The 13109-nt window shown below is 44.2% G+C and overlaps 1 protein-coding gene across 1 annotated transcript in view; it reads left to right on the forward strand.

The window, feature by feature from the left end:
• ILDR1 (immunoglobulin like domain containing receptor 1) overlaps positions 1-9016 on the forward strand; it is a 43587-nt gene extending 34571 nt beyond the window's left edge. Inside the window, exons 5-8 of the mRNA XM_066599384.1 lie at positions 633-779; positions 1694-1825; positions 3460-4259; positions 6534-9016. Coding sequence (XP_066455481.1) covers positions 633-779; positions 1694-1825; positions 3460-4259; positions 6534-6572 — 1118 coding nt within the window. The 3' untranslated portion in view covers positions 6573-9016. The remainder of the gene's footprint in view (positions 1-632; positions 780-1693; positions 1826-3459; positions 4260-6533) is intronic.
• The last annotated feature ends 4093 nt before the right edge of the window (positions 9017-13109 follow it).

The following is a 13109-nucleotide window of genomic DNA, read 5'->3' on the forward strand; positions in this document are numbered from 1 at the left end:
GCAATCACCAGGAACGCTGATCGCAGCTGTTGACAGCGGGTGTCAGCTGTAAGAAACAGCTGTTACGCACCTTGTATGGCGCGGGAGCGATTTTTTTTTTTTATTTTTTTTATTTTTTTTTTTTATTTTTTATTTCTCCCCCCCCCCCCCCCCCCCCCACCCCCCCTCTAAACAAACTCCAAAGTTCTCCTCAAGCAGATTGGTCCTTATACACTTGCAACCCTTCTTCTCCCTACAATTGGGAGCATGGGACTATTCTGTTTGTGTGCCCCTCGGTCTGTTGGCCTTGTTTGTCCCATAGCCCCAATTTTATAACCTTATTCATTAACTTCTTGTTTTAGGGAGTTTCTCTGTGAAGGGCTATATATACTCCGCATGCATGGTGGCTCAGTGGTTAACACCGTTGCCTTGCAGTGCTGGTTTCAAATCCAACTGAGGACAGTATCTGCACGAAGTTTTTATATTCTCCCTATATTTGCATTGGTTTCTTCCAGGTAATCTGGTTTCCTCCCGCACTCCAAAAACCTACTAGATGAATATAGCTTGTGAGCCCCAATGGAGACCAAACCCAATACTAAGTGTTCTAAAGTGTAAATGAAGGTGATTATTGCATATGCTGTATTTCTCCACAGATTGGCTGACCGTCCTGTTCATCGTTCTGGGGGGGTTATTACTTCTCCTCTTCATTTCTATATGCTGGTGTCAGTGTTGTCCCCACTGTTGTTGCTGCTACGTCCGCTGCCCGTGTTGTCCAACTAAATGCTGCTGTCCGGAAGAAGGTACGGTACCATGCTACTGGCACTGCCTTATTAACCTCTTCTCTGCCAGACCACATCCACAGTTATTCTTTAAAAACTTTACCCCTTCGTTGTGCAATCTTTAGGTTTTCATACAAAATCTATAGGGCTTCTAGGCGACAGTACGTGGTCCTTTCCAATTTTTTTCTTCATTACCCCCTTAATGATGTGGCTTTCTCTCCCCTCCCTATGCCTATTTTTGTTTTTCCTCAGCACTTTTAAATAAGCGTAACTTTTTTTTTTTTTTTTTTTTTCCCCATTGATGTAACTGTCTGAGGGCTTTTTTTTTTTTTTGGCCATCTCATTGTGGGGCTTCATTCGGCGGGACTGCCAAACGTGGCATTTAAGTGCTGCTGTTATCTGATCATGGCTGATGCAGCTGTGTGTCAGCTGTCAGACATATTATACGGCCACGGTCATACTAACAATCATTCTTTTTAACCCATGAAGTACTAAACACATCATAATACAAATACTGGCCCCACACATCCACAGCGTACCCAGGACATACATATACATTCTCGGGCATGCAGCGCTTAAAAATCTACTACAGTTTTTATTTTATTTTATTTTTTATTATTCAACCTTTTTCTAAGCCTTTTTCATAGTATACATATATGAGCAGACAACATGGATATTTCAAAAAGATAATTTCGTAACATTTTCTTTAACCTATTATTGTTCAGTCGCATTCTTATGTATTACATCTTTGTGTCCTCAAAACTATATTCAGCCCATATCTGCTTTTTCTATCTACTACCGTTTTGTGTATACAGCTCCTATGTGCCTCCTGATGCTGTACTTGCATGGCTGCTTCTTGTTAACCTCTTAAATGGCCTGTACACGTGCTTTACTTCCATACTGTTCTCATGTCATCACCGTACGCTCTCCCGCAGCCATTGCTCGCCATCGATATATGAAGCAAGCGCAGGCCCTTGTTCCATGGATGATGGAGAAGCCCTTCTATGCCGGAGCCGACCGCAACTCTCAGCATTCGTCTTATCAGCTCAACCCTTTACTCCAGAGAGGTGGGTGCAGACTTGTAGATTTAAAGAAAAAGCCAGTGAAAATATGTACACTGTGTTGTATCTAATGTGGGGTACCAAAGAGAGAACCCCTGAGTCCTCTTTAGGCCAATCGCTAGACGTAACCCAACATAGCTGCTCTGTCTGGTGGGTCCATTTAACAACGGATTATAAAATGCATGATTAGGTTCAATCTCTGGTAAAATCTAAATATTGTGTAGCGCTGCTGCAGTATCTCCTTACTGTACTCTGCTAACTTGTCCCAGCAGTAACTCGAGGGTCCTTATACACTGGCTGATGACTGCCGAATGAATGTTCCTAAAAATACGTTCATCCCCGATTGTTGCCTCATATAAAGAAGCAGCAATCAGCCAACACATGAGCAAACGCTGATTTTTTTGGAGATTGCATATATTATGCAGAACAAAAAAATAATTGGTTGTTGACATTGCATGCATGCATAGATAAATACAGACATATATAAAATTATATAAGGTAGATATATATATGACCCGAAGAACGCTTGTGTCAAATTTCATGCTTGTATGACACTGAAGGTACATTACATAGGGGTGCCAATACTTTTGAAATTTGCATTGAATAATTGAGTTGTGACCCCTTTACTTTTTGCATTTAGGACCTAAAGAATGCTAATGCCAAATTTCACATTTGTACGATAGCGGGAAGTTGGAGAATTAGATTAGGTACATTACATAGGGGTGCCAATACTTTTGCACTTTGCATTGAATAATCGAGTTCTCTAACTTCCTGGTGTCGCACAAACATGAAATTTTTGCAGGAGAATTCTTTCCTAAATAGGAAAAGTAAAAGGGTCACAACTCAATTATTATATGTAATATATCTTTTTGGTGTTGTACAAGCTAGTCTTATCTTTTAAATGCTGACAATATTAAAAAATGCTCGAGTCTCCCATTGTAGTCAATGGGGTTCGTTACTCGAGTAGAGCTCTCGAATTTTACGAAAAGCTCGACTCTAATAACGTGGGCCCGAGCATTTGGGTGCTCGCTCATCTCTAATGTATACACCTAGAGTAGCATTTGATTGTCCTCAGGCTGCATGTACCGATGTCCCTCTGCAGAATGTGCCACCCATTTCATTCTCCTCATTTAGGAACTTGCTTGCGCCAAATTTTATGCTTGTACGAGTTACATATTTGCGTTTTTGAGAACCAATGAGCGCCAAGTGGAAGGACAAAATGTTCAAAAAAGGCATGAGATAAGCGTTCGGTGGAAGATGCATGCCGAACAATCACACCACTCCTTGCTAAGTTGTTTGCTGGGAGCTTAAGTAAAGCGACCAGTGAACAGATTCTCACTCCTCACCTGTTTGGTGGCCATATTTACACGGAACAACTGTTGCTTAAATTCGTGACTATCTGGATGACCATTGTCACATGTAAAGCCATTTTTAGAGTTGCTGTTCCATAATCTTAAAAAGGTTGACCCAATGTAAAGGTCAACTTCTGGTTTATATTCAAAGGCTAAGAACCTGTCCTGCTCCCACAGCTACATAGTTTGTTACAGTGTATCAGTGTTCTTTATTGTGGCTGAGACAGAAGGACTGAACAACTTGTTACATATAGTTAATATGGGGCTCTTTTTCTTTCTATTTTGTAGACTTCTCGCAGCAGAGCAGCCTTCCCATGGCCAGGCAGCCGAGTTATCCAAAACCTAACAACCATGTGCTGGATTTTCTGGAGAGTGAAATTAAAAACCTAAACCCGTCACAACCTCTAACAGGGGGCAACCATTACAGCGGAGCCAGCCATCACCCCAGCATGTTGTCTTCCCTCAGTGAGGTGGGGGTCGGGGTACGAGAAGTGGAGCGTAGGATTATTCAGCTTCCTCCCATTGTGGAGCAGGTCGTCAACTCTCACAGGAGCAGCAACTCCTCCCAGCATCGAAGGCACAACTCGTGGGATCAACTAGATAGTGATCGAGAGAGGAGGAGAAACCGATTGCTGGACGACTCTCTCCCTGACGACGCTGACTGGCGAGACAGGCAGAGAGGCGACAGGTCTCATGGCCACAGGAGAGATCTCCAAAGTGATGGCCGTCCAAGGAGAGACTTCTCACCCCCTCTTAGACGTGACCGGACGAGCCCTAGCGATGACTATAATTATGATGACCGTCGAGGTCGGTCCAACTACAGCTCCGATAGGCAAAGGTCACCTGAGAGAGAGCGGAGATCTGGGAGAAGAGGGAGCCCTGACCGTTATACTCGTCGAAGGAGGAGTCATTCTCCACCAAGTGAACGCAATTCGTGTAGTTCTGATGAGGACAGCCACCACAGAAACCGAAGAGGAAGACGTCCAAAGTCATATGAGTGGCCTGAGGACAGACCGCCTAGTTACAAATCATTGGATATCACAGTTGGAAAGAGCAAAAACCAGCGAAATGCTGCAGCCAGACACTCGGTAAGACAACCCAACCACGAACTCAATATTAGGAGCTGTTTTTTATATAGATGTTTATTTATTTATTTTTTTATATGTCCCTTAGGGACCAGAAAGGCTATGATTATGAATTGAAGTACTTACAATAACGATCACGGGTCACGACAGACCTGGGCACCATTGTCTAGTTGCCATGACAACCCGTCAACCCTCCTCCATTACATAATGGAGGGTGGATGATGTCACAGAGGGAGTGCTTCCTCTGTGAACCAGTCACATGCCCCAATCTACATTGATCGCAGCATATAAAGGGGGTTAACAGCAGGGATCGGTATTCTTCCGATGTTGCAGCGGGAGGCCAGCTGTCAGTCACCTCCAGCTTCAGTTGCAGTATGGTGCAGGCTCACTTCAGAGCCCGTGCCATCCACAGGACATAGGTTTACGTCCTGCTGCGTTAGGCCTCCCTCAGACAGGCGTTTGCAGAAACGCAGCGTTTTTCATTGCCGGTTCGCCTGGTTTCAGCATTGCTGGCATGCGTTATGCCAGCGTTTTGACTGCGTTTTCAGCAAAACTGAAAGCGCAGCCAAGGCTTCTGATAAAAGAAAAAAATCAACACTTGCCTAGCTGCTGAAGTCTCTGTCCCTGGCGCCACTGTCAAGACCTTGTGAAGTCGGCTGATTGCTCTGATTGGCAGCCGCTGAGTGACAGCTGGCTGAGCCAACCAGAGCCAGCACTGTATGTGTTCAATCATAGCCATTCAATCAGAGCACTCTCCCATTGGAGGCGGGAATTTCAAATCCCTGTCACCAGAGAAAAAGTTCCCCTGCCAGCTGACAAGTCCTGGGAGTGCTGCCGGTTACAGCAACATCACCTGCAGGATGAGTAGTGATTTTTTTTTTCTTTTTTTTTCTTTTTTCTTTTTAAGTGCTGCCAAAAGCGCGGTACCAAGTTGTGCCACGTTTTCAGCAGTGCTGAAACTGCTGCCCATTCATTTCAATGGGCAACACAGGGCTGAAAACGGCCGAAAATAGAACATGCAACATTGAAGATGCTGCATCTTCAGCCTCGCGTGAGCAGCCCCATTGCAATGAATGGGAGCGTTGTACAGTCTTTTAGCGCTGGGCTGAAAAAGCAGTGCTAAACGCTGTACAAAAACACCCGAGTGAGGGAGGCCTTAGTACCGTGTGCCTGGGATGTAAACTTGCGTCAAGGGGTTAAATTATACAACTCTGGCCAAAAGACAAACAAGCCCTCCTATGACTAATGCAACAAGTTATGGCTCTTGCAACATGACTGATAATAACTTGGCCCTTAAGACACAAAATAGGCTGCTGACTAAGAGTATATAGACTGTATGCAAGGTTACAATAAAAGGACAGGACACTTTCAATGGTATATAGAACCAAAACGGTTATACAGCTAGACACGCGGTATGCGTGTACTAATGCCCGAGTGGCCTCACCAGCCAACAGACTGCAGTTCTTATTCCTGCCTGCAGGCCCTTTAAATGTGTAAATGCGTCAGAAACCTCTTTAGTCTCCAAAAAATACAGTGTAGGGACTTACTTATTCACACAGGCGAGAAACCCGCACCAGTTTAGTGAGATGCACGAATACGGATCCCATTCTTTCCAGTGCATCTATCTATGTGAGCGAGTTTTCACTCAGTGATGCTGCAAGTTTTAAAAATCGCAGCATGTGTTTGTTTTTTTGGGGGGTAATTCCTTGGAAGGAATCGCCCATTATTTCCTATGTGAACTTTACAAAAAAAAAAACCAAAAGCGTACTCTCGTGCCATAAGATGTGCATGTCAGTGCCTTTCAATTTTGTTTTACCATTGAAGTCTATGGGAAGCACTTGGAATCTTTAACACACGTGAAAATTCCAATTTCATAGCTTGATGCCTTTTTTTTTTTTTTTTTTTTTAAAGCAAAAATGGCTCATCTTGCATTTTCGAATCGCGCGATCGCAACTGCAAAATTGGGCTAAGTTTTTCAGCTCCATATTGTGCTCACCTTTTCTGTGATTGTAGCCTAAAACTGTAAACTAAACGGCAAGGAGGATGGAGCTGCAGATTGTTTCAGTGGGCAAAGACTTCTGATTGGCTCAGAACATGCGGAAGGGCCGCCCACTCAAGCAACCATGGGAAAAATGTCCATTTACTGAAACCATGAAAGGGAATAAAAGGGATCTGAAATCTGCAGGTTTCACCCAAGTCTTCTAATTCCCATCTGTGTCCCACGATCATTGGAGTAGGTTTTTGCAATAATAAAATAATTCTTTTTCTATATTTTAGGATCGCAGCTCCAGGAGTGGAAGGAGCGTGGTCATCTAATAGACAAGGTTCATTGAATAGATAGCAACTGTGCATAGAGGCGGCATCATCACAGCGATCGCCAGTCCACAAAAGCTCTGGAAAGTCTGGGCACCCCACGGACAAGGGACATTCCTCATCTACAGTACCCCCCATGGATCAAGTGTAAATGCCATCTTTGCCTATATAATTCTCAGGGCAGCCTCTTTCTAGGGTTCCTTCTAGTAATATTCCTAGTTGATTTGCACACTTGAGTTGGCAGATGGGGCACCATATGTATCCACTACTAGTAGATAGCCCGTCCGTACTCACAAACTACTTGGTGGCATTAGGAATAATAGTTGAGTGCAGGGCACGGTTGAGTGAGTTTGGATGAGACTGCTTCCTTCACCACCTTATCCTGTATCTTGTAAGACCACATGGGCATCATAGAGGGCACTCACCTACTTAGAATTTCCCATTAGCCAGACTAGAGAGCTGCTCTAGAGGACCTGTTAGCCATTATATGATACTAAGTTGTCCGTCCACTCTAATTTATCGCTGCATACTGCATATTTGTTGAGAATTAGTACGGTCTTCCCCCAGTTAAGAAGGAGGATTACTTGGGGTCTTCCTGGTGGCACATGCTCATAATAAACCAAGCCTTATATACCCATGCCTCCTGTATTACACTCCAGAGCTGCACTCACTGTGTACATACATTACATTACTTATCCTGTACTGATCCTGAGTTACATCCTGTATTCTACTCCAGAGCTGCACTCACTATTCTGCTGGTGGAGTCCCTGTCTACATATATTACATTGCTTTTCCTGTTCTGATTCTGAGTTACATCCTATATTCCCCAGAGCTGTACTCACTATTCTGCTGCTTATTTTGGAAACTGTCAACAAACTTGTCAGGTACACCTCAGATGGGCATATTTTTTGCGCCCGTGTGCTGTTCATGGATTATACAGACAGCACACGGACCCATTATAGCCACGTGGGCTATTCCTACTCACATATGTAGGGGCTGTGAGCATTAACAGCATATGTCCTTGTGCTGTCCCATGTGTTTTGCGCCAGAGTTTTCCAGTCCCAACTTGCATCTGAATACTGCCTTAGCTTTCCTACAGTACATCAAATTATGTACAGAACTTGGTGTCAAGACTATACTTTGTACTAGTAAAAACATAGTAACATAGAACACCTGGAGAGGTCAGCTCTGAAGCATGCAGAATTGTAAATGCATATCTGAAGTATAATGCAGAATCAGTACAGTATTAGGTAATGTAATGTACATGGTGATTGCACTAGCAGAATTGCGAGTGCAGCTCTGGAATATAATACAGGGTGTAACTCCTAGAATGGTAGAGTTAGAAGGAACCTCCCAGGGTCAGCTGGTCCAACCCCCTGCTCAGTGCCGGATCACTAAATCATCCCAGACATGTCTGTCCAGCCTCTGTTTGAAGAATCACCACCTCCCATGGCAAGCTGTTCCGCTCACTGTCAAAGTTTCTTCTAATTTGTGTCTCCTCTTTTAGTTTCATCCCATTATTTCTAGTCTTTCCTTGTGTAAGACTAAGGATCTGTAATGTGATGTATTTACAGGAATTAAATTTTTTTGGTAGACTAATAGTACTTGTAAAACGTTAAATGGTGTTCAGACGTCGGTACTGGATGCAATCTAAATCTATATGAAGTCAAGTAACTTTGTTGTACTTAGATTGTTCTGATCTTAGAGGTTGTCCCATGTGAGCAAATGATCCCCCTATCCACAGAATACAGATTAACTTGCTGATCAGTGGGGTTCTTACTTCTAGGACCCAGACAGTCCCAAAAATGGGGCTCCGTTATGTCCTGTAATTAAGGCAGCAGCGGTGACATATGTGCACTTCTACTCCATTCATTTAATGGGACCACCAAAGATAGCCTAGTGCTTGACCTCATTTGAAGGATCCCTGAGGGTTCCAGCTAGTTGCCCCCTATTCTTAGGATAGGAGAGAACTTCTTTTCACTGGACATCCCCTTACATCGTATATAATATGTTACAATCCTGTCCCTTTCAGAACTGTATCTATAGTTCTGATTGCTATGGCTCAGCTCCTATAACACAGTGTAGGTTATAATAGGAATCAGTGCTTGGTTGACACACTACATCCCCCACTATGCCATACCGGAGAGCAGAAGTTGGCAGGGAAATGTAATATCCTGCAGCCTGTCTGTCTGAGAACTTGCAAGAAACTTTGCAGAATTGTGAATGCAGCTCTGGATGTAAGTGGGGTAAACGACATAATCGAACGTGAAATAACTAAAGCAAAATTATTTGCAAAATTACTTTTTTGTATTTGATAATTTTTACGACCCAACGATTATAAATGTAAATATAGACCGGAATTGTGCCTTTTTACTGACAAACGTCTTAACTTTGTGATATTGAGGCCTCTGTACAGATGTAGTGTAAATAAAAGCCTTTATACCGTATTTACAGTACTATGTTGTGTTTTTCTTTTTGTGCGCCCTGCTTTATATACTACATGTAGCAGCGCTGAGTGAATTGCTTTGTTCTAGCCAGTGGCGCAGCTATTGAGGTCACACTTGCAACCTGGCCCCTTAAGCTAGGGGCCCCACAGGCTCCCCTTGCCACACTCACGCTCACTGTATGGCTATGGCTGGGTTACTTGATGAAGAGACCCAGCGATGCAGCTATAGGTAGCATACTACTGGTATGAGAAGCATCGTGGGGGGTGCAACTCATTACTCTCTAGGAGCCGCTCAGTCATCCAGCATCGTCCTGTGTAGAAGGGGAAAAGCCACTAGAGGACGGGCCATCCTGTACTACTTTCTGACCAGCGGAAACCCTTGGTAAGTTGCAGAAAAACAGTAGAACACATGCCCATGCAATCTACCAGAAACTCGTAGCGTAGTAACAGTAGTCTCCTATGTTGTACATACATCCAGGACCGGAGCAGAGACTAGCTATTTCATATCAAGTTATGTCCCTGCTATTGATCAGTATCTCCTGGGTACAAGTGACCCAAACAGCACTGGGGTCCTTCCTGCTGTCTATCAAACCTCATAAGTCCCATAATACTCTAATCCTGTTGCAGTCATGAGAGGCTTACAGTATCGGGTACTCTGTCAGGAATGATGCATGATGGGACAGTTGTGTTTCAAAGGGATTTATTGAATTATAAAACATAATGTTGGCACTATTCTGCTGCAGACGCCCGTGCAGGAGAATATAGAATTATAAATTAGAACAGAAGTCCATATAACTAAATAACAGTAAAAAAAAAACTTTAAAAACAACATCCTAAATCGATGCATCTAAACTATTTTTGCACACTTCGCGGTAGAGGTCAGAGGGTTGTCAAGTTCTATAAACATAACTTGGTCTCATATAGGTCTGGTTCAATGCGTCAGTGTCCATATGTTTTTTGTTTTATGGGTGCAAATGTATAACATGATGATGTTTGGGAACAGGCCGCTTCGCCCCCGGCCACGGCGTCTGCTTTCTCAATCTTTTCTTTGGAATATTCAGCAATCAAGTCCTTTCTATTCTTTAAACATTCTGCAAGTCTTATTTTTAAAGAAAAGACAATGTATTACAGTGGCATATAAGATGGCTACCTGTAATAAACAATATAGTGTTGGTGGTGTTAGTGAAAGGAATAGGACTCCATTTTCTAGAGTACTGCCAAGGCACAGCACTTTCAGAACTCATGAAGTAATCAGCGAAGTGATCTCTCACATAGACACCCGAAGTGGTGGGACAGCCAGGACCCCAGTTGATGTCGCTGTCAAAGTAAGCGTGTAGTACATGTACAGGGCTATATTCCCATAGAGAATTGTGGAGCACGCAGCATGCCTTCACAAGAACAGTCTGTGTTGGGGGTCTACCTGGATGGCCATAGTTAAGACTCTCCACTGGTTAACCATGAAGGCAAACTCAACCACTCAACGTGCCCAGCTCACCTTGTGATTAAAAATCTTCTTCCAGGCATTGTGTCCTCTTCATGAGTATGGGCGCAGCACGTTGGACATTAGAGGGAAGCCTCATCCAATACCATAACAAAAGGGGACAGGATGTGTGGCTCCCAGATGATGTCTGGAGGTTGGGAGCATAACGCCTTCTTGAAGAATTTGCATCCCAATTGCTGAAGTTTACAGCACTCGAGAGGCCCTAACATCAATGCAAACTAATCTGTTACAATCACAGAAAATGGCCGTTACTTACTGAGTGAGGAGTGCATATAGATGCATCCTCTCACCATGCAGGTAGCTGACTATCAAATGGAGGAGCCAATAACACCTGCATTTATTATCTATCATTCACATGCAGTGTGGCTTGAAGACTCCAGGGGGAGCCCAGGGTGGCAGTACCAATGTGGTTCACTGTTGGAAATGCAGGGCAACCCGCTGAATTATCATGGTGTCATTAATAGGTTGCTGGTCTGCATGGTGAACTACATATATCAGAATGGTCTGGCACCTTGTATCCACTATGTGTGGGAGTGTACACCAAGCATCCACCCCCCTCATTATCGGGAGGCAGTGTGAGTGGTTGTCTCATCGGTGTCCTGCACAGGTGTTATTGGCTCCTCCATTTGGTAGTCGGCTACCTGCATGGTGAGAGGATGCATCTATATGCACTCCTCAGTCAGTAAGTAACGGACATATTCTGTGATTGTTTTTAATTTTTTGTTTCCCCTTCTGTGACGCAAACTAATTTATGTGCATCAGCTACCGCCATCAGGACCACAGATATGCTTTATTTTAGAAGCATGAGTTGACTGAATCGCCTGTATAGATAATAATATAATAATAAAACTTTATTTGTATAGCGCCAACATATTCCGCAGCGCTTACATAGACAGGGGAAATACAGAAAGACAAAAGTACAAAATATAACAGAACCATGGTTACATAGTAATCAGTTGATGGAAACAATAGGGGTGAGGGTCCTGCTCCAACGAGCTTACATACTACAAGTAATGGGGTGATACAGAAGGTAAAATGGCTGGAGGTGTGCACAGTATCGCGTGCTGGAGAGTGAGGGATGCTATATACAGACAACAGTCAGACATTTAGCTATGCGACGGCAGGATCAATATGACTACAGGAGCGGTTTATGACGGCTAGCAGGGATTGCAGTCAGTAGGTCAGGAAACATGTTATCAGGCGGTGTGCAGAAGGGTTTGTTTAGGGAATGCGGTATGCATCCCTGAAGAGGTGCGTCTTTAGAGCACGCCTGAAGTTTTTCGAGTCCTGGATTGCCCGGATGTTCTTTGGTAGTGCGTTCCAGAGGACCGGTGCTGCTCTGGAGAAGTCTTGGAGGCGGGAGTGAGAAGTTCGAATTAGAGGGGTGTGCAGTCTAGTTTCGTTTGCCGAGCGGAGAGCCCGGGCTGGATGGTGGATTGAGATGAGGGAGGCGATATAGGGGGGCGCTGCACTGTGGAGGGCTTTGTGGATGAAGGTAATAAGTTTAAATTGAATTCTGTATTTAACTGGCAGCCAGTGCAGTGACTGGCACAGGGCAGAGGCATCTGAGTAGCGGCTGGACAGTAATATGAGCCTGGCTGCCGCATTCAGGATGGATTGGAGAGGGTAGAGTCTGGTGCAGGGGAGGCCGACCAGCAACGAGTTGCAATAGTCGAGCCGTGAGTGGATGAGGGCAACAACAAGCGTTTTCAGCGTGTCTATGGTAAGAAAGGACCGGATTCTTGAGATGTTCTTTAGGTGCAGCCGACATGTTCGGGCCACTGACTGGATGTAGGGAGTAAATGAGAGATCTGAGTCGAATATGACCCCAAGGCAGCGGGCATGTTGTCTAGGAGTTATGGTGACGCCACACACTGAGATGGAGATGTCAGGAGGAGGTCGGTTGGTGGAAGGAGGAAACACCAGTAAGTCAGTTTTAGAGAGGTTTAGTTTTAGGTAGAGAGAGGACATAGTGTTAGAGACGGCGGACAGACAGTCGGTGATGTTTTGGAGGAAAGGTGCAGAGATGTCACGGGAAGAGGTGTATAACTGGGTGTCGTCAGCATAGAGATCTGCCATCAACTGCACCCAGGCAATTGGGGGAATTTGTTTTGTCTTTTTAAGCCCGCAGCTACACTTGGCCATGTATTTTCGGAGGGTTAAGTCATCGTAATTGGATGCAACTTCTGCTAGATGACACTGCATGTACATCTCACAATTTCAGTGATGGAGGATTTACCAACTTGAAATTGGAGATGCAGGGAGGCACTGCTCGCTCCTGTTGGAAGTAATCTGAAAAAAATAAAAGGTTACTGATGTGTAAATAAAAGTACAATGTATTCAGTTGCGAGACAAAATTAGATATGCTACTAATTAGTCAGTAGTTAGCAATAATGGGAACAAAAGTAGGATTTGAAACTACACTTGTTAAACCTGCTTGTTTACTAATGAGGCTAGACGAAGGAGCCGAGCACTCTGAACCACGGTGCTTTACTGTGTGGGAAACAAATTACAACATGTTCTATCTTGCTGCGTGCTCTCGCATCGCACCGCCCATTGTCTCTAATCGGGCCTGCGGCAGCATCACGCCCTG

This window comes from Eleutherodactylus coqui, chromosome 4 (genome assembly GCF_035609145.1).
Source record: "Eleutherodactylus coqui strain aEleCoq1 chromosome 4, aEleCoq1.hap1, whole genome shotgun sequence".
In the NCBI taxonomy this organism is placed as follows: Eukaryota; Metazoa; Chordata; class Amphibia; order Anura; family Eleutherodactylidae; genus Eleutherodactylus; species Eleutherodactylus coqui.